This window comes from Stenella coeruleoalba, assembly GCF_951394435.1.
Source record: "Stenella coeruleoalba genome assembly, chromosome: 15".
Classification (NCBI taxonomy): Eukaryota; Metazoa; Chordata; class Mammalia; order Artiodactyla; family Delphinidae; genus Stenella; species Stenella coeruleoalba.
The window spans coordinates 4,347,622-4,369,392 of NC_137161.1; the positions used below are offsets into that span (position 1 = coordinate 4,347,622).

Sequence of the window (21,771 nt, forward strand, 5' to 3'; positions counted from 1 at the left end):
AACCCCTTATCAGATACATGGTTTGCACAGATATTCTTCTATTCCATACATTGCCTTTTCACTCTGTTGATTGTTTCCGTTGCTGTGCTGAAGCTTTTTGGTTTAATGCAATCCTACTTGTCTATTTTTACCTTTGTTGCCTGTGCTTTCAGTGTCATATCCAAAAAATCATCACCCAGACCAATGTCCAAAAGCTTTTTTCCTATGTTTTCTTATTTTAGTTTTATGACTTCAGGTCTTTATTTAATCCTTTTTTTTTTTTTTTTTTGCGGTACGCGGGCCTCTCACTGTTGTGGCCTCTCCCGTTGCGGAGCACAGGCTCCGGACGCGCAGGCTCAGCAGCCATGGCTCACGGGCCCAGCCGCTCCGCGGCATGTGGGATCTTCCCGGACCGGGGCACGAACCCGTGTCCCCTGCATCGGCAGGCGGACTCTCAACCACTGTGCCACCAGAGAAGCCCAATTTAATCCATTTTGAGTTTATTTTTTTCTTTTTTTTTAGCCATTCTTTAAAAATTGAAGTATAGGGGGCTTCCCTGGTGACTCAGTGGTTAAGAAGCCACCTGCCATAGCAGGGGACACAGGTTTGAGCCCTGGTCTGGGAAGATCCCACATGCTGCGGAGCAGCTAATCCCGTGCACCACAACTACTGAGCCTGTGCTCTAGAGCCCACGAGCCACAACTACTGGAGCCTGTGTGCATAGAGCCAGTGCTCCGCAGCAAGAGAAGCCACCACATGAGAAGTCCACACACCACAACAAAGAGTAGCCCCCGCTCGCCGCAACTAGAGAAAGCCCACGCACAGCAACGGAGACCCAATGCAGCCAAAAATAAATAAAATAAATTCATTTTTAAATATTTAAGTGTAGTTAATTTGCAATGTGTTAGTTTCAGGTGTACAGTGAAGTGATTCATTCTTCTGCTTGTGGATATCCAGTTTTCCGTATACCATTTAACCAAGAGACTGTCCTTTCCTCATTGGTAATCTTGTCGATAGTCAGTTGACCATAGGTGTATGGATTTATTTCTGGGCTCTCTATTCTGTTCCATTTTTCCTTATGTCCATTTTTATGCCAGTACCATACTGTTTTGATTACTGTAGCTTTGTAATGTATTTTTAAATAAGGACGTGTGTTGCCCCCAGCTTTGTTGTTCTTGTTCAAGATTGTTTTGGCTATTTGGTATCTTTTGTTGTTCCATGCTAATTTTAGGATTTTTTTTTTCTATTTCTGTAAACAGTGCCTTTGGGATTTTGATAGAGATTGCGTGGAATCTATCGATCATTTTGGGTAGAATAGACGTTTTAACAATATTCTTCCAATCCATGAACATAGGATGTCTTTCCATTCTCCTATGTTTTCTTTAATTTCCTTCATCAGTGTTTTATCATTTTTAGTGTACCAGTGTTTCACCTCTTTGGTTAAGTTTATTTCTAAGTATTTTATTATTTTTCTTGCTTTTGTGATGGAACTGTTTTCTCAACTTCCTTTTAGGATAATTTGTTTTCTGCATAGAATTGTGACTCATTTTTGTAGATTTTTTTAATCCTGCAACTTTACTGAATTCATTTACTAATTCTAACAGTTTTTTTGGTTGTTGTTGAGTCTTGAGAGTTTTCTACATATATGATCATGTCATCTACAAAGAGAACTAATTTTACTACTTCCTTTCCAATTTAGATGCCTTTTATTTCTTTTTCTTGTCTAATTGCTCTAGCTGCAACTTCTAGTACTATGCTGAACAACAGATGAGAGTGGGCATGTTTGCTTTGTACTGAATCTTAGAGGAAAAGCTTTCAGTTTTTCCCCATTGATTATTGTGTTAGAAGTAGGCTTTTCATATGTGGCCTTATTGTGTTAAGTTTCTTCTACACTGATTTTGTTGAGAGTTTTTATCACGAATGGATGTTAAACTTTGTCAAATGTTTTTCTGCATTGATTGAGATGATCATGTGATTTTAACCCTTCATTCTGTTAATATGGTGTATCACATTGATTGATTTGCACATGTAGAACTATCTTTGCATCCCAGGGATAAATCCCACTGGTTCATGGTATATGAACTTTTTAATGTGTTATTAAATTTGGTTTGTTAGTATTTTATTGAGGATTTTTGCATCTGTGTTCATCAGGGATATTGGCCTGTGGCTTTCTTTTCTTATCTTTGTCTGGCTTTGGTATTAGGGTGATGCCTACCTCATAAAATGAGTTTGGAAGCACTCCCTCTTCTATTATTTTGGAAGAGTTTAAGAAGAATTGGTATAAATTCTTCTATGAATGTTTGGTAAAAGTTACCCAAGAAGCCATCTGGTCCTGGGCTTTTCTTTGTTGGGAAGGATTTGCTTACTAATTCAATCTCCTTATTTGTTATTAGTCTGTTCAGGATTTCTGTTTCTTCTTAAGTTTTGGCAGGTTGTATGTTTCTAGGAATTTATCTATTTTATCTAGGTTATCCAGTTTGTTGGCATATAATTGTTCATAATAATCCCTTATGATCTTTTTTATTTATGAGGCATCTGTCATAATGGCTCTTCTTTCATTTCTGATTTGTAAAATTTGAGTCTTCTCTCTTTTTTTCTGCCAGCCTAGCTAAGGGTTTGTTGGTTTTGTTTATATTTTCATAAAACCAACTCCTGTTTTTTTTCCTATTGTTTTTCTGTTCTCTATTTGATTTACTTTTGCTCTAATCTTTATTATCTCCTTCCTTTCACTAGCTTTCGGTTTAGTTTGTTCTTCTTTTTCTAGTTTTTTGAGATGTAAAGTTATATTGTTTATTTGAGGTCTTTCCTCTTTTTTAATGTAGGAGTTTATCACTGTAAACATCCCTCTTAGTGCTGCTTTTGCTGCATCCCATAAGTTTTGGCATGTTATAGTTTCAATTTTGTTTATCTCAAAATACTTTTTTAAAATAAATTTATTTATTTATTTTTGGCTGAGTTTGGGTCTTTGTTGCTGCGTGCGGGCTTTCTCTAGTTGCAGCAAGTGGGGGCTACTCTTCGTTGTGGTGTGTGGGTTTCTCATTGCGGTGGCTTCTCTTGTTGCGGAGCATGGACTCTAAGCGTGTGGGCTTCAGTAGTTGTGGCTCGTGGGCTCTAGAGCGCAGGCTCGGTAGTTGTGGCGCACAGGCTTAGTTGCTCCACAGCATGTGGGATCTTCCCGGACCAGGGCTCGAACCTGTGTCCCCTGCATTGGCAGGTGGATTCTTAACCACTGTGCCACCAGGGAAGCCCTCAAAATACTTTTAAAATTTCCTTCTTTAAAAATTTCCTCTTTGACCTAATAATCGTTCAAAAATGTGTTATTTACTTTCCACACGTTTGTGAATTTTCTCATTTTCTTAGTGTTTTGATTTCTAGTTTCATTCCATGTTAGATGGGAAAGATACTTGGAATGATTTTGATCTTAAATTTGTTAAGATTTGTTTTGTGACCTAACACATGATTTATCCTAGAGAATATTTCATATGCATTTGAGGTTAAGGTTTATTCAGTAGTATATATCTATTAGGTCTTTGTGTCTATGTGGTCTATTGTGTTGTTCAAGTCAGCTGTTGGATAGAACATCCAGAAAGAAAATCAGTTATTAAAAGGCTATGGATTTTTGTATGTTGATCTTATAAACCTATTCTTTTCTAAATTCTCATTTTTTAGTAACTGTTTTTCTGTGAATTCTTTTGGGGGGGGACTTATGGTATTTAATTATATCATTTGCAATAAAGAATAGTTTTACTTCTTTCTTTCCGACTCTCAGACCTCTGATTGCTTTCTTTTGTCTAATTGAATTGGCTTATATTTTCGATAAAACGATAACTCTAGTATGGCAATGTGAGGCATCCTTGTCTTTTTTGATTCTTGTTCCTGACATTGGTGGAAAAGCTTTCAGATATTCCTCATTAAGTAAAATGTTGTGTTCTGTAGAAAAATATATTTTATATATGTATCATACATATATAATTTATATATATAACATTTATATAATATATGCTACATAGACTTACATTAAGGGAGCATCCACTAATCACGATTTTATTGGATTTTAAAAAACATAAATGGGTGTTAAACTTGGCAAATCTTACTATGTTGCCAATATTGAACCAGGTTTGAATTCACAGAATAAATCTTACCTAGACGTGATGTTTCATTTTTTTAAACTAATATTGGATTCTACTTGCTTATATTTTAAGATTTTATGATTGATATTCATAAATGAGATTGGTCTGTAATTTTATTTTTGGATGCAATGTTTGGCATGTTTCAGAGTCAGTGTTATACTTCACAAAAATACTTTTGAAAGTTTCCTTTCATTATATGCTGGAATAATTTTAAGTAGTATTGGAATTATTTGACCTTTAAAGGTTTAGTAGAATTCTCCTATAGAATTACCTGGGTCTGGTGCCTTTTTCCTTTTCCTCATTATAAAAAAAAAATTTTTCCCTCCTCCCCTCCATCCTAAAATTTTTTTTCAGTATACATACTGAAAAAAATAATCAAATCATAGGTGTACAGTTCAGCGGATTTTCTCAAATAGAGTATATTTGTTTAATCAGCATTTAGAGCAAGAAGCAGACCCTGGTGCCCCATAAGCCTCCTTCACGTTTCCTTCCACTCACTAGCTTCCCACAAGAGCCGGAAGCCCTTTTGTCATGGTGCTCTCTAGGCTCTGTATTTTTTCCCCCTATGTTAAGCGGTCTGCTTAGATTTTTTTGTCTCCAGTCAGTTTTGATAAACAGTATTTTTCTGGACAATTAACTATTTCATCTAGGCTTTCAAACTGATTTATATATAATTATGCAAATGAGTCCTTTATGATGTGAATGTTTTTACCTGTTATATTCCCTAATCCTTAAAAACTACAGGTTCTGGGTTGTATCTTTCTAAAGTTCCATCATGGTCCATGGGACAAAAAATTACAAATCTCTGTGTGTGTGTTTGTAATAGTGTTATTGCTCGCATACTTTTCTGTCTTATCTAGCTAGCTAGCTATTTATCTCGCCATCTAACTATTTATCTTGCTATCCTGGTATCTGTGTATACTTCACATGGTAGAGAGAACAAAGGGCATCTACAAAGCATTTGCATTCCTGATGAGAGAATTGATTGGGCTGTCCTTTTCTTCTCCTTTCTGCCTTAGGCTAAGACATGGTACCATTTTGCAACAACAGGAGAGAAGCCAAGAGAACTGTGGAGGCATAGGCTCTGCCATTGATGAGCTGCTGAGATAACACCAGGAAACACCTACCTCCAGAATTCTTGGTAAGTAAGAGGTATAAGCCTCTGTTTGTGCCGCTCCAAGTCAGGGTTCCATTATTTGCAGCTGAATACATTCCGAACTGATAGAGGAAGTAAGATTTTTAGGCGAAACCAGACAGTTTTAGTTGTTCATAGTATGTAAATGTTTATATACAGAAAAATTATTGTAGAGACACCAAATTCGCCAACTCTAAGTTAGGAACTGGAGTAGCAATTTCACAAATTAAGTGCATATCGCATGACCTTTTTAGTGTAACCATTGTTAAAAGCATGATTCGCATAAATTATTCACAATGTTTTAGATGTATTTTACCTTTTTCATTTTTGTACAATGGGATACAGATTGGTTACATCTTGTACAGATGATAGGGTATATCCTCCTAGGGTTTCAAAATGATTAAATGAGATAATCCATATAAAGGGCCTAGGACAGTGCCTGGCACATGGTAAAGTGCTCCATAAATGTTAATTATAATGTTTTAATAAGGAATATTGATTAAAGAATAGTGATGTTTGCTACTCATACTTAGATGACTAGCTCCTTGTCATCCTTTGCATTCCCATAAGAAAAGTCACCTCCTCTGAGAGGCCCTCCCTGGCTATTCTATCTCAAGTGGAATCCCTCCCCAAATAGCTCCCATTCCCCATCACCACCATCCTGTTTATTAGCCCAGAGACCTTTTCATCATTTGTAATTCTTTCAGTTATTTATTTGGTAAATGCATGTCTCCCCTGATAGAACTTACCCATGAGAGCAGAACTCCCAGTGGCTGGCATAGGTTCTGTACTCTCTATATATTTGTTGAGTAAAAAGATCACCAAAAATGTCCAAGAAACCATTATCATAAGAGAATACCATTTGACATAGAAAGGCTGTTCTGAGGTGGTCATTTCTTTGGGAATAATTTTGCCTACATTTAAATAAAAGTGAAGGTGGGTAAAATTTCTGCCCAATTCTAGACCCTCCTCAAACTAAATAAACCCTCAGGGGGCTTAGTGGTTTATTATTATTATTTTTTTTAATCTCAAAAAGATCAGAGAATAGTTATTTTTAATATTTGGCCTCTACAGCTTTATAAAGTGGAGCACAAATTGTTACTTTTAGAAAAATATGTTGTTTTGCATTTGAGTAGGGATTAAGATTAAGTAAGATTCAGCTAACAATTAAAAAACTAATGGTTTATTGTCATCAAATATTTAGATGAAATTCTTCATGATGTTTTGGAATTCTGAAGATCCTAGAATTTAGATTTTAAAATAGTTCTATAAGAGTTACGGTTTGGTACCAAGTCAAAGGGAAAACGAAAATGAAATTGTTTTAGTAGAAGGGATAAATCCCAAGGAGGAGAAGGGACCCTGAAACACATCTGAGTGACTGGAGGTGGCCCCATGGCAAACCTCTGAACTGGGGGTAAGGCAGGAGTGTGTCCAGTGCCATTCTCTGAGGGATGAGGATGTCCCTCTCCCCTCCCCGACCTGCTCACGACCCCCCACCCCACCCCACCATCACCACTGGATATGGAATCAATGGAGACATGCAGGATTTCCCCTTGGGGTCATGGGTCCTGGGCTCCCGGCAGCTGGCATCCAGGAGAGAAGAGCAGCAGACCTTCTCTTTTTTCCTACATCTTTTAGAACTACAGGATATTGTAGTAGCCAATGGGCTTTGGCTACCTGAGTTTGAAGCCCATTTTCCCTGCTTAACTCTTGGGGCAAGTTACCTTGGCCTCTCTAGGCCTCGTAAAATGGCAGTAATAGCTGAACGGGTCTCATTGGGCAGTGATTTAATTGGCTCATAGTAGGTGGTGGGTAACCGTGACTTTTATTACCCTCTTTCTGGACGTCATCACAAAGTCTCTGCCAGTTTTGACCAGCAAGGGCTGGGGGTTCTGGGATATCGTTTTCTATGTATAAATGTTCTATAGCCTGAGAATTTGCTTCCTAATTGTGATGGCTCTGTGGCTAGCACTATGACAATCTTACGTGAATTATTCACAGAAGGCGCTAGAATTTCTGTGTGGGCGGGGCATACAGGCGGCCATATTGGAAGAGGGGCTTTGGGACTTTATTCGCCGCCAGCACTTTACCTGGATGGGTGTTTGTCTGGTGGGCTGGTCTTGTACTTGTTGCCTAGGGTTTAGTTAATTGTGTTTATTTGGAGTACTTTGGACGATTATGGGAATTTGGGGACTGGTCTTCTGGCTATATTTGCATAGCAAGCACTCGTGTAGATTATATGTTAATTTGGGGGGGCGGTTTGAGGGTCATTTTGTAACGAAATCTACCTAGTAGGCCAACAATTTTTACGTGAATGAATGTTACATAGGAAGCTTTGGGAAGGTTTATGGACATGGGGTATTCGCTACTTTTTCTGCCCCCGTGGGGCATGCTTTGCTCACCTCTGGTATACTCTGCTTGAGGATTAATTGGCTGGGATTAATTTGACCTAGAAAATGGAACAGGAAGTAGGTTTTTGGCCTGAATTACAGAATCAACTTGATTAATGTCCCATTCGGCCAGTTTCAGAGGGTGCAATGATTGATGCTGGGGGCAAACTGGTCTCTCCCTCCCACCCCTCCAGGAAGCCACACCATGGGTGACCATGAACTTAAGGGATGAGCCTGGGGGGGTGAAGGACTAGGGAGCCCAAGTGGACCTCAGGTCCAAGCCATAACCCACCAAGGATTCAGAGTTTGATGTGGGGCCCATGAGTGCTGGCGGCCACCCCCTCCCCCAACAGTGGTGGAATATTGTTTTATTTGTATTTCACTTCATTATGAGTGAGGTTGCATGGTTTCCCCAATGTTAATTAGTTATTTGTACCTTTTTAAAAAAGTAAAATTGCTTGTTCATGTACCTTGCCCATTTTTGCGAGAGGTGCTTGCTTATTAATTCTTCAGAGCTCTTTGCTTATTAGGGAAACTAACCCTTTGTTACAGATTTTTACCCAGTCTCCACCCCCCACCCCATTCATATTTGATATTAATTTTTGTATGGTCATCTCCCACCCCTTTATGTTCTTTTATAGCCTCAGGTCATGCTTAGAGATGCTTCTATAAACCAAGATTTTAATCATAAAAATTGCCATTTTTAAAGTAACTTTTTGTACTTAAACATATGTGTTTGACCCACGTTGAGTTCATTCGTGTATGGAACAAGGTAGGGATAATTAGTTATTTGTACCTTTTTAAAGAGTAAAATTGCTTGTTCATGTACCTTGCCCATTTTTGCGAGAGGTGCTTGCTTATTAATTCTTCAGAGCTCTTTGCGTATTAGGGAAATTAACCCTTTGTTACAGGTTTTTACCCAGTCTCCACTCCCACCCCCATTCATATTTGATTTTAATTTTCGTATGGTCCTCCCCCACCCCAGCGCCTTGTTTTTTAACTCTTAGGTCATGCTTAGAGAGGCCTTCTATAAACCAAGATTTTAATTGTAAAAATTGCCTTTTAAAAAAATTAATTATTATTACTATTTTTTTGCGGTACACGGGCCTCTCATTGTTGGGGCCCCTCCCGTTGTGGAGCACAGGCTCTGGACGCGCAGGCTCAGCGGCCACGGCTCATGGGCCTAGCCGCTCCGCGGCATGTGGGATCCTCCCGGACCGGGGCACGAACCCGCGTCCCCTGCATTGGCAGGCGGACTCTCAACCACTGCGCCACCAGGGAAGCCCTAAAAATGACCTTTTTAAAAGTAACTTGTATTTCAACATATGTGTTTGACCCACACTGAGTTCATTTGTGTATGGAATGAGGTAGGGATCGAGTTTTTTTCCCCCAAGTCGCTATACCATTTCTTTCTCAACCCCCACCTCCCGCCTTTACTGAGATACAACTGACAAAATTTTAAGATATTTAAGGTGTAAAACGTGATGATTTAATATACATTGTACACCATTCCTTGAATAACTCTTTTCCCGATTGTAAACTGCATTCCTAAATTCCTCCCACCCAGCTGAGTCCCTGTCTTAATGCAGGACAGACAGCTGAAATTCAAACACCTCTTTGGGGAGACCAGATAAGCAGGCACACTGTGAGACAATACGTAAGGGTATATAAGTCGATAGACTCTTTGGATAGGGCAGCAGTGATCAAAGCATAGAACTTTTTTGATGGGGCTTAGTGGTTTTCTATGGGGCGTGGGTTCGAGAGGAGGACAAAGTGGACATTTTGTATCGTCTGCAAATTGTTTTCAGAAACCCAAGGTTCGATCAACAGAAACATAGAGTGGCGATATTTTATACCCACTTATAACCCTGGGGCCTTGTCACCTCACCACGGGGGCCTCCCAACTTTTGATGCAGTCAAAACCCTGGATAATGGGTGTCTGCTCGAAACCACAAATAATTCACGGGAGTCACATCCTTTGCTCACATTTAATTTTTATTTTGATTTTTTTAATGCTGCACAACACAATATTTATTTCATTTGTTTCATTTATGTCATTTATTCTTTTATTTCTTTATTTCTGTTTGCTGCTGTTATTTTACTTACTTAAAGAGAGAGGGAACGTTTGTGGCCTTTTTTTCTTTTATCTTTTTCTGTAGGCCGCCTTAAGCTTTCTAAATTTGGAATATTTAAGCAAGCTGAAGGGTAAAGGGGGTTTCGCAAAATCACTTGAGGGAAAGGAAAGGTTGCTTTGTTAATCATGCCCTATGGTGGGTGATCAACTGCGTGTACAATTACGTTTCACTTTTAATTAATTGTGCTTAAGGCCTTAATTAAATTTGGAAGTTCCCTTCTTAGAGCAGCTCATACTGACGGAGGTGCATGCGCTGGATGATGTCACGGCAGTCGTTGAATACACGGCGAATGTTCTCTGTGTCCACAGCGCAGGTGAAGTGAGGGTAGCAGTAGTGGCGCCCGTCTCCACTAGCAGTGCTGATTCTCTGTGGGCAAAGAAGGAAACTCGGTCAGTGCCGCCTCTCCAGTAAGTCCCCCTGTCGGCAGTGGGGTCACCTACCAAGGACTGCCCACCCGTCACTGACGTTATGTTAAAACAAACCCAAGTCGAGGGGCACAAAGGCTAAATTCATACTGACTATTGGTGAAATAACACTGAGGAACTGGATGGTTTGATCCCCAAATTTAGAAGTAAGGAAACTTACGCCCCTAAGGATAAGAGAACAAGCAGAGAGAGGGAACCAAAGACAGTCTCTACTCACCAGAAATTCATCTCGAATGAAGTACTTGGCCCGGGTCACGCGTGGGTCCTCTCCGGGCTCGGGAGTCGCTGCAAAGAATATAAATATTTTGTTACTTAAGTGATTAAAAAAATAAGGTTCTTTGGCTCCTCCCTACAGATCCCTTATAGTGTGGTGGTGGTTGAGGGAGCGGGGGGTTCCATTCTTAGAGGATGTTCATTTTAAAAATCCAGAACAGAAATTTTTAACATATGCAAGACACCCCGTAGGACCAAGGGGGCACTAATCAACTTGCAGAAGGCCACACATACCATCCTCAGGAGTCGTGTAGCGAGCAAATTCTGGAAAGTAGTCCTCAATCTTCGATTTTCCAGCAAGGACTTTCTCAGCGAGCAGATCTTGCTTGTTGAGGAACAGAATCACAGAGATGGTGCGCAGCCATCTGAGAGAGAGAGACACAGGTTTAATGCTCAGGAAAAGAAAGGATTCTTTCTGCAAGGGGTTCGAGATGCTTGCCCAAGAACTCGCACAAGATTCTTTTCTACCAGCCACGCAAATACAGGGCCTTGAGATCAGTGGGGAGGAGACCGGGGGTCACGCCCAAACCTGTTGTTCCAGATGCTCTTGAAGAGGTTCAGCGCCTCCTGCAGGCGGTTGGTCTGGTTGTCCTCCCGGATGACCATGTTGTAGCTGCTGCTGGCAACCACGAAGATGATGGCAGTCACATCTTCGGCACAAGAAAGCAAAAGCAGTGCACGTTAGAAGAGAAAATGATCCTTGACGATGAAAAAACCAAAATGTCCTTAAAGAGCAGAGAAGCCCATGGCTTCCGTACCATTGAAGCACTGGATCCATTTGCGGCGTTCATCACGCTGGCCGCCCACGTCGAACATGCTGCAGGAGAGAAATGACACCTGGTCACTCCAAGGGCCAACACTGGTCCACCATTCTCCCTGCCAGAGGGAACGTCAAGAAATCTCTCTCTCTCTTTCTCTCTCTTTTTTTTTTTTTAAAGGGAGCCATTTACTTACTGGAAGTTGACTTTATCCACCTGGAACTTGGTCTCAAAGATTCCAGAAGTCAGGACGCGGCAGCGCAGCAGGTCCTAAAACAAAATCTTAGGTCAAGGGATTTCACCCAAACCAACCAAAACATTATTAATAAATGACAGTCTGGAGCAAAATTCTTGACTAGTTCGGAAAGAGGGCTCTGCGTCCTCTGCTTGTGAGACCGTGTGCATACCTGGTCGCTGGGCACATAGTCAGCCTGCTTGATGACATCAATCTTGTCCAGGAAGCTGGGAGGGAAAGAAGAATGCACAGGGGTGAGCACACACTCACGCCACTTCGCCCACTATTCCTGCCTCTCTGCCAAGTCCAGCTAAATGGAAATGATCACCCCACAGTTACCTGGCATTAAGTCAATGCGGAGGTTGCTTGTGTTCATTATGAGTCCAAGCTTATGCCTTAGAAAAGGTTAGAGCAAACAGAATTTAAGATAAATGTACCTGGCTGACCAGTAGGTCTAGGAACCAGGAACTAGGGGTGGGCTCTCAGGACCCCTGGCCTACAGGTACAGCACAGGCCAGTGCAGAGCTCTGGTCTTGCTTTAATTTTAAAAGGCTGGTTCTGTGCATGTCAATTAACTGAAGGCCCAAAATCAGGTCTGATTTTGTGCCATTTGATAGAGACTGAGTAAAATATTCAGATTTTCAAATTGTTTGCCTTTGACTAAAATGGCGAGTAGTTTGAAAACTGTACCCTTCCACGTCACAGTTTTTTTTTTTTAAATGAAAAAGATGGCATACTTTAAAGAAACAAGGATTCCCCCCGCCCCCCCTCCCCAGCGAGGGACTAATGAAAATAAGATTGAGTTACTCAGAAAGGGTATCCCTTCCTTCTACTTTTAAGAAGGGGCCCTTTTGGCCCTTACCACAGTGAACAGGAAACAGACACAAAGTTCCCTTCCGTTCCACTTGGTCCATGAAATAGGACAGTCCAGATATTAAACTTTGAGTTTTCAAAAAACCTCACGGCCATCCAGGTTAGGGGCCCTTATCTGGGCAGGGAGCAAGTACAGTGGAGGGGCGGGGGCGGTCTCAGGGGCCATCATTAGTGATGCAAAAGCTTTAGGGGGAAAAGCAGTGTTTTCTATCTCCCGCTCCACAGCCGTAACTGTTCCCAAGGTAAAAAGTATCTTGCTTGTGTTGCCTGACTAGATACACTGTTAGGAAAAATAACTTCTAAAAGACTGGACTAATTTAATTACTGTGAAAAGTTAATATTAAAACCAGCTTTTTGGGGGGCAGGGGTCTGGATTGTTGTAAAGTGGGCTAATCAGGAAAAAAATCACAAAGAGAGAAAAGTCTATTTAAAGAAATTCTATAAGGTCCCCCCCCCCCCCCCCCCCCCCCCCCCGCCCCTTCCTTTTTACCAGTTTAAAGTTAGTCTGGCTTAGAGGATATACCGACTTGCCCAATCAGTCTTACATTACAGCACCGGGCCAGAAATAGCTCCCCAGCCGCCCTGGCCTGCAGCACGTTGCCATGGCAACAGAACCACAGTTCTATAAATAGATCATCAGCACCAAATCTTGTGAGAGAGACATCTGGAGTAAGGCCAGCCAAACCCCAGCTCAACAAATAAAAATAGGCACCTTAAGGAACGGGCAAGGTACCAGGAGCTCAACTTTAACATAAAGGCCGTTAAACCAGAAACACGTTGGTCACTGCAAAGGCAGGGCTGCTGTAATCATCGGGCTGGGGAAGACATTTTCTAAGACTCAAGCCATGTTCCCTTTTTCCCTGCAGTTCCCTTGAAACTTTCCATAAATTGTGTAAATGTTGCCATTTTCAGATAAAGTTGCAGGAGTAACTGAATTTTGCCTTAAAAAAACAACTTTTAAATGGTGTGAGATTCAAAAAAAAAAGAAAAAAAACTGGCTAACTGTTCATCAATGAAGTTGTTACACCCTCCCCACTTCCAGAGCGCTCAAAACTGGGACGGTTAAACCCTCCTAATCTTGTACCTGTACTTCTGACTTGGATCCAAAATACAAAAGGCAAACAATTCCAGGATTTCCATTTGTTTTGCGTTACTATAATTAGCACTTCCAGCTTTAAGCTCAAACTTTTGAGAAAATCAGGGGCTTTGTTGAAGAAGGGGTGGGGGTGGGAGGGTCACAGGGACCGGCCCAGATGGACTGTTTTTCTGCTCCTTGAAAAAATATACAGATTTGCTTGTATATTTAAAAAAAAAAAAAAAAAAAAAAAAAAATCACAAAATAGCTACAGGTGTGACAACTGAAAAGAATCAAATGCATTTTCGATGGGAAAGCAGGGCCAGGGAAAGATAAACTGATAGGTTTCACAGCCCCTAACATCAGCTTGTGTGATGTGTCTCTAACAGGATTCTGGGGAGCTTGCTTTGCGTTTGCTGTTTGAGCGCTGTCACCTCTTCCTCCCTCCCGTTTATTCGAGTGGTTTTCACAATAAGGTCCTCCGGCGTGGGGCTCCTACGTCATGCGATTTTAGCTTGTTCTGAGCCAGCCGGGGTACCTTGGTCCTGGTTACTTAATATTTTCAATAGCAAAACTGTGAGTTTCAGTTACTTACATGAGAGAGGCTAAAACATCACAAATCTCTCTTGCCCTTCCCCCGGTCATAAAAGACAATCCAACTTGAGAAAATGATAACTGAGCCCACTTAGTACATTTGTGCAACGTCAGCAAACAAACGACACGTTTAAAATATTTTTGATGGCTCTGAACCTCACGTATTTGCTATGTTATGTACAGGATAAGGAGGGTCATAAACTATTTAAAAGGCAACTTTCCAGCTGTGTTATCACATCCACTGGAAGGCAGCCCATGAAAGGACAGAGCAAGGACCCCATGGGGGGAGCATCCTTGAATTAAGGCCCAGTGTGAATGAATAAATAAGGATAGGAAGTGGAATTCAACACAGTCCCCAACTCTAGATGAACCAGAAACATGGCACTCTGGCAGCTCCTGTAGTCACCTACCTGACAGCAGAAATAGCAAAGCAACTTATCAGTCACCCAGGAGGAGGAGGCATATTTTTGTCCTCACTGTTCCTCTTTGTCAGGTTTTTACATTACAGCAATAAAATAGAATATTTCTACCTGATGCAAAGTGTGAGAGCTGCCCTATCTCCCTGAACGCTTGGAGGTCAATTCAATTAATTACTTCAAGCTCATTAATTATGAATGTCACTTTATTGCAGGTAATTATCATTTTGCTCTAACAGGCATTAATTGTTTGTATAAAAATAGTGTCACCGCACTAAAAAGTGCAATTAAGGGCTTTATAAAACAAATGAATCAGACTAGAACTTTCTAACCGCAGGTGGGAATAACTGGCTGGCTTCTATGAAAAGAACTCATTTACAAGTAACTTGAAAAGTGGGAGTCGAGGTTTGTAAGGTTCTCTCCGTGCGCCCGTGTGTGCCTCTCTCACACGCGGATGTGGAGACGGGGTTACTCACTACTGGGCGCAGTCGATGAGCTGGTACTCGTTGGAGCGCTCGTAGCAGGCACGCACCCCCTCGTCCTCCCACAGAGCCTTGGCGTGCTCGTAGAATTCCTGAAAGTGAACACGAGAGGGAAGGTTTAGACGCGGGAGCTGCTCCAAGTCAATGAGACCGGAGTTCACTCTGCCACCAACCCTGGGCGTGATTATTCCCAATTTCGGGGCGAACGAAGGAATGGGCGTTCATAAAGACTTTCAGTGTGCTAAACGTATTCAGAAATTGAATCCAGCTGTCCTCTTATTGCGAATTACTGTTCTTGGGTAGTTTTCAGCCTATATTTTTTGGAGTGGGGGGCGGGGCCAGAGTAGACTACTGAATAAGTTTGTTCACCCAACGGCTCATCTAGGAGAACTTTTAAAAACTCATTAGGAGGCGCCGCCAATGTATGATTCCATGTCGTGGAAACAAGACGTTTTCATTTGTGAAGATGTGGTGGGATCGAAATTTTCCTTCCAGGAAAATTTGAATTTTAGAAAAAAAATATTATGGTTGGGACTTGCTGGCAAATCCGACCTTGTCCATCAATGCCTGTCGATCAAACGAGCAAGTGACCTCGGCGTGGTTTTAAACTGCAGCAGGTCATGATTCACATTTCATTTGAACAGAATAACATTTTTAATTGTATCGGGGCAATTCGTCCCTTACAAGGAAAGAGGAGGTTCTTCTGCAATGTGAATGCAGCAAGAAAAGGGTCAAAAGTAGGCAGCAACGTGAAGTTCAGCTAACAGAAGACCCTCTTAAGAGGTCACCGTCCTGGTGTATTTTTAACGGGCTGCCTTTTTTCTCCTATTAGAAACACAGAATCACGTCTCATGAAAGAGTCTGTGTCTGGCATTATGTGTGCTGTGTTTACTGCTCGACTTCTTTTCCATTTAAAAGAATTTACCTAGCCGTACTTACTAATACTGCTTCCTTGCTAGGAGAAGTTTGCAGCCAAACCCATTTAAAATACACAAACACAAATTCCCACGAAAGCCTGACAAAAGGCAACAATAAGTCATTGTTTTTGCTGTAGACAAGTCTTTTCCTTCTGGGCCTTATAAACTTGCCCATCTTTCCATCTTGTTTCCTGTTCCCCTCTTATAAACTATTCTTCCCCCACAAAGGGGTCAAAACATATATGCTCGGGCCACAGGCAATCTTGTGTTCCCTAAAAATAGTTCTTTATGGAGCAGACAAATCTTTGTAAGCAGTGTCCACGCCAGCCAGGGTGCATAGAGGACAGTGCCTGGGTTATGATTTATTTAGGTGAAGGTCTTTTCTTTCCTTTTTCTGAATAATGAGAAAAGACTTCATTTGCCCCAAGACAAGGACTGACTTTAGAAAAACCTTAATAAAGGTTAAATGGCAAATTGTTTCAAATGAGAAGACCTTCCGTTTATAAAACTCAGAGCTGGCTCCTCATTTCTGCATTCCTTGTATCTTAGGATATCTTCGATTAGCCAGACAATTAGCATTTGTGTGTCATACGTAACAGTTTGTCACAAGATGTGTATAAGGGAATAATTAAGGCTGCCACTCAGGACTTTTTCTCATAAAGATTTACAATCTAATACAGCGAGAGCTGTAGTACTGAACTGTGATGTTTACTTGTGGGGACGGGCGAGCCAAGACTCACGAGGGGCGACAGAAAGTCGCTCATCCATCTTGACCAAAGCTCTAACGATGATTTTTCCTATCAATATCACAGAAATGGGTTTTGCTGGCAGCGTGCCTGTGCGGGGGACAGCCCAGGGGGTGTGTGGGGTGGGAAGGGGCACGGGCTTAGCTTACGGGAGGGAAGTCAAAGTCTGGCACGTTCATCACGCTCAGAATGTAGTCCACTCTGAACTGGTTCTCGGGGTTGGCCAGCTCCACAGGGGGCACCAGGTTGCTCATGGCGGCCACGATGGTCTGAAAATAACGGAGCAAAGCGGTCAGGGGAACAGCGCTGTCTGACAGGGAGGCTAAAAGAATGACAAAAAGGACCAGGCACGTACTTCAATGGCCTCTTTCAGGTTGTTTTTGATGTCCTGCACTTTGGTTGCCTTCTCACTACAGTGGGATTGAAAAGGAAAAAAAAAATCATATTGCATCACGCTGACTCACAGTGTCGCTTCAATCACGATTTTCCAACTAAAATAGTATTCTGTTCTTGAAGGAGTGGTGGGTTTAGATCGGTGCAGAGGTTGGAGAATAAAGGTGGTTTCAAATGATAACCTCCCAGACTGTGTCCTGAGGACACGCCCAATTGGGGCAGATTACCAAGTCGGCATCTAGATAAGGATCAAGGCTACTGTACCAGAAGTGGGGGCTGGCTCCTCACTATTCAGGGGTGCTTCCATTTTCTTGAGGCCCACACCGCACACCAGCACTTCCGAAAAGGTTCCTACTGGCCCTTGCTAGCATCCCTGCTTTGGGGGTGGGGTTGGGAGGGGGAAAAGTTCAAGGTGTACCTTGGGGCTTCCCCAGTCACTGGATTAGCACACGGACAACCAGTGGCTGAAATGCAGGTGGTGGTGTTAATTACAGATTTGAGGGCTTTGGGGCCCTATTTATTTTTGTTTATTTCAATAGTCACTGCAGCCAGCAGCAGTGGATGACATTCCTAGTTGATGATGTTAATATAGATCGATCCCTCGATGTGAATAAGGTAAAATAACATTCTGCCCCCGGAAGGCTTTATGATCTGGGGTTTATTGGGGGGAGGGGAGGGAGGCGGTGTGGCTCTTGTCCCTCCGTTAAGTAGAGGTTAGCGTTTGTTGCTTATTAACTTGGGCGCCTGGGACGGCCTGTGTGTAGATGTGGAACCATCTACGTTCAGGGTCCCTGGGACCACAGATAAAGGCCACGCCCTTTGGCTCTGTGGTCCCCTGACGTTGTTTGTCCCCCTGTGTCTTTCAGACACTGTCCTTCATCACAGGCACAGCCAGGGAACATTCTCGGATTTGTGTTTTTAGGGGTTAAGGACCTCTTGCTCAGGGTGTAAATCTTGCCACTCTACTGCCCAGGCGTCACCTCTTGGTTTGGGGGGTGGGATGGGGTACTGAACCCACAGCCATGACACACCTACTGCGTATTGGGCCCTGGGACGTGACAGCACCGTCACGAGGACCTAAGGTGCTGTCCTCACAGAGGAGGGAACTGAGGCTGAGGGAGGGAGGGTCTGAGTGACAGAGGCAGGACGACAGAGGGGGAGACAGAGTTTACGTTCTTCTTGCCGGGATTTTTAAAGAAATGTCTTTAAAGAGAGTCCCAATTTTTGACGTATTCACGGGGTTAATTGCCCAAGAGTCGTGGGATGGAGGTAGAAATTAAACACGTAGCCCCTCAAGGCACAACACGACAGGACATTAATGCGGAGGACACGCGGGGTGGGGGGGGGAGGGGGCGGGTAACAGCAAAGTGCAGCCCACGGGGGAGGTCAGCATGTGACGTGGGGAGGCGGCTCTCGGGTCGGGGGACCACGGCGGTGGGGGATGGGGGATGTCACGTGCTCTCCTGCAAGAGCCCCGCCCCTCGAGAACCTGGCCTTTCCTTGCATATTCGTTTGAGGGGTGGGCCCTCGTTTTCTGAATGATCTCATCGCATTTCATCCCTACCCCAGGGGCAAACTAGCCTTTGAGACCCCGCCCCTCTCACACCGGAATCAGGAGCTGGTTTAGAGGTGCTGTGCTCATCAGGGGCTGAGGGTGTGGGGTGACAGATGGTACCAGGAACCCCCTCATGGTCGGGAGAACTCCAGGCACGGATATGAAAGCTGTGCTGCCAACCAGGAGAGTGGGATCCGTGCCCCAAGCCCCCAGACTCTTAACGCAACGACCCTAGGCTTAAAGGGCGAGTGTCCCGACCCCTCTCTGTGGGGCTATTCTGCTTCGTACGTTTCTGAAAATTACTAATCGTGTCCAGACTTGGTGCTACAGTCTGAATCAGGTATTTAAGACGTTGGAGTTTTAAAAGGACACGTGTTTGTCCCTAACGTTCACCCAGGAATTCAAAGTCAAAACCCCATAGGACAAATCCATTCCCATTCATTAGATACAAGCTCCACTTTCATGGTACTGAGAGCCTTTAACCTGTTTTTATGGTCCCACCAGAGTTAAAATTAGATATGTCCGGGTATTTAATACCCAGATGAACAAAGAGCAAGAGCAAAGTTATTTCCAGAAACCTGATTCTTTCATTCAGTTTGATATTTTGGTCTAAGTAGTAGTATGATAATTGGAAAACTTCCAGTCTTAAATACGGATATTCTGAGAACGTGTTCAGTATTCATCTACGTATGTGAATAGGTGTGGGAGTATATCAAGTATAAAACAGCTAAAATAGAAATCTAAAATCTAATTCGGGCGTGTAATACTAAAACATAAAAATTCCTCCATTGAAGCAGTTACTCTGTAGATGGAGCTATGATTCTGGGGGCTGGCAGGTTTATCATAATTTTTACTATCGCTTAATGAACTTAATGTTGATTGTGACATTCGGAGAAAATTCCTCAGATGTCTCTAAGCTACTTAACAAAGCCGAATTGTATATCAATTGCTAGAATTCTGATGGACTGAAAAATGGGGGCTGGAAGTACTTATAGGATATTGTAGCTTCTCCCCCTCCCCCCCACGTATAAAGCAGATCAGGGCTGCTTTCTATGCTAGGTTTGAATTCTAAGAGCTGCCCACCCCGCTCCCCCCTTCAGCTAAGTATTAGGGGAAGGCTATGTCGTACTAAGTTCTATACCATTTTTATCTTTATGCCTTTCTTTTTTCCCTTTGGTGGGAAAAGACAGAAGACAGACGCAAGATACAGGGATTGCTGAGACATGCAGATAATTTTTATTTATCACATATGTTAATACTTATTTCTACTTGTAGAACAGAGTCACAGATAGACGAGCAGGCTGTTAGTAGGTATTAGAAGGGTTCAGGGGTCTAGCATAGCATCTAGTACACAGTAGGTTGCTCAGTAAAGATGTGTCGTAGCTCTTAAATGCCAACTTTTGGTACAGTAAACTGTCAATCACTTTTTATGTAGATGCCTTGGATAGTTGATACACTACATTTTTGTCAATTAGGGATTCTTTTTTTTTTTTTTTTTGGTTTTTTTTTTTTTTGTTATCTTTAGAGGTTAGGTGGTAGGGCCCCCTCCCCCCTCCCCCAACAGAATAGTATTCTTATTAGAAGTTCCTAAGACGGGCAATTCCAGCATGCAAAGTGTGATAGGACATAGCCGGGAAGATGAGACACTGAAGCCATCATCTAGGGGTAATGTTGTCTAAAAAAAACAGATGAACAAACATGTGTCAGTTACTTGGTCCCGACCCCCCGTATCCTTTGCCCCTCCCCTCCCAGGCCACAGAAGCTATTTCTTTCAGATGCCCTAGACTAGGTCAGTCGGCTCTGCAAGTTCTCAGGAGAAATAGCTGCTCCCCCACTGCAAGCTGAATAAGCAAAGCAGTGCTCAGAGGGTTACCTGGCATGCGTGTGTGTGCGTGTGCGCGCGCGCACGGGCGTGATGGGCAGTGTGGATGCAGGAAGTGAAGAAAAAAAATAATTTGATAATGAATGGAAAAAGATGGAGGCCATCATTAATTTCCTGTCCACTAGCTAGCATAAAGTGCCTTGGGTTAAAATAAAGTTGACAATTTTAAAAAGACCAGAGGCTTTTCGAGATCATTCTCAACAATGACCTCCCCTCCTCCTCGGCATTCTGTTTTCCCAAAATTAAGGACAGTGGCACCACGTATTTTAATAGAGGTAAAAAAAAAAATCCCCCCCCCCGGGGGTCTGAAATTTTACAATCAGACCAACCACTGGGTAGATGGAATTTAGTAGTTTTAAAAACAAGTAGCCAGTTTTAAAAGCAAGTAGCCAATTCAGATGGTGAGCTGGGGGGTTGGGGGGAGGATAGAAACCATATGGAAAAACATCAATTGTAGAGAAACCCTAAACTGATCGTCTAAAGTTGAAATCTATAGCCTCCCCCCAGCTGGATCTAATTATACTTTAAGGTTGGCCAAAAAAAATTGTTTTGTACTTCACTTGCTCTGAAATGTTAAGAAATGATGCTGTTTGCAGACATACACCAAGATGGCTGATGGCGCTTAAATGATTTTGGTTTTCTTCCCGGGTCTCTGTGTCCTCAGTTTCCCAGTATGACCCTCGTGTGTGTCAAATGTGCGTGTGAAGAAGTTTCTCTGGTTTTGAATGTGCCTACCCATCGCTGTTGCTCCTTGCGGCCTGCGGGTCCTCTTCGCCGCCCCTTTTAAAGAGAGATTGAAAGCTCACCTAATCTGCAAGGCACCGCAATTTCACAAAAACCCCACACAGCCTCTCTACATTCCTAAACAAATGGCCACCATCCTCCCGTTAATTCTTAGGTCGCCTTTCTGGCTAAATTGGAATGTCTACTGAGACTGCAGGCCGTAGAGGGAAGAATTCCACACCTTCGCTGCAGTATTAGCAGAGTCCTCTGGGGACTCCCGTCGGGTACAGAAGAGACGGATAATTATTTTCTTGTGCTTTCACTAAAGGTACGTGCATCAGGGAGCTAAAGCAGTGATTTATCTCACAATTCTTTGGAGAATACAGCAGCGCAAACGGCCCCTGATTGTCCCAGACCTCAATCTTCACCATGTTGCATCTGAACACAGACATGGGTGCTTTTGGCCCATGATTTCCTGGTGCCAATATTAATTTCCTCCCTTTCTGTAGTCGGGAAACTACCTATGTTATTTCTATATAATTGCTCCCCATAAACTGTCATCAATTAAAAGTGTGCCTGGGCCATAAGGCAACGAAAAATAAAAAGAATAAAACCCACCCACTACCACCAACCCTCCCCACCCCCCAAAACCCAA

The 21,771-nt window shown here is 42.6% G+C and overlaps 1 protein-coding gene across 9 annotated transcripts in view; it reads right to left on the reverse strand.

Annotated features, from left to right (window-relative positions):
- Positions 1-9,549: 9,549 nt before the first annotated feature.
- GNAS (GNAS complex locus) overlaps positions 9,550-21,771 on the reverse strand; it is a 54,387-nt gene continuing 42,165 nt past the window's right edge. For 3 of the 9 annotated variants that reach the window (XM_079946389.1, XM_079946382.1, XM_079946386.1), the window contains exons 3-13: positions 21,129-21,173; positions 16,919-16,976; positions 16,713-16,832; positions 14,895-14,992; positions 11,633-11,687; positions 11,422-11,495; positions 11,226-11,284; positions 10,997-11,117; positions 10,702-10,832; positions 10,412-10,479; positions 9,593-10,135 (exon numbers count right to left, since the gene is read on the reverse strand). In XM_079946389.1, coding sequence (XP_079802515.1) covers positions 9,989-10,135; positions 10,412-10,479; positions 10,702-10,832; positions 10,997-11,117; positions 11,226-11,284; positions 11,422-11,495; positions 11,633-11,687; positions 14,895-14,992; positions 16,713-16,832; positions 16,919-16,976; positions 21,129-21,173 — 976 coding nt within the window. In that variant the 3' untranslated portion in view covers positions 9,593-9,988. Of the gene's footprint in view, positions 10,136-10,411; positions 10,480-10,701; positions 10,833-10,996; positions 11,118-11,225; positions 11,285-11,421; positions 11,496-11,632; positions 11,688-14,894; positions 14,993-16,712; positions 16,833-16,918; positions 16,977-21,128; positions 21,174-21,771 lie in introns of all 9 variants that reach the window. The other 6 variants (XM_079946388.1, XM_079946385.1, XM_079946387.1 and 3 more) reach the window with 4 other exon arrangements.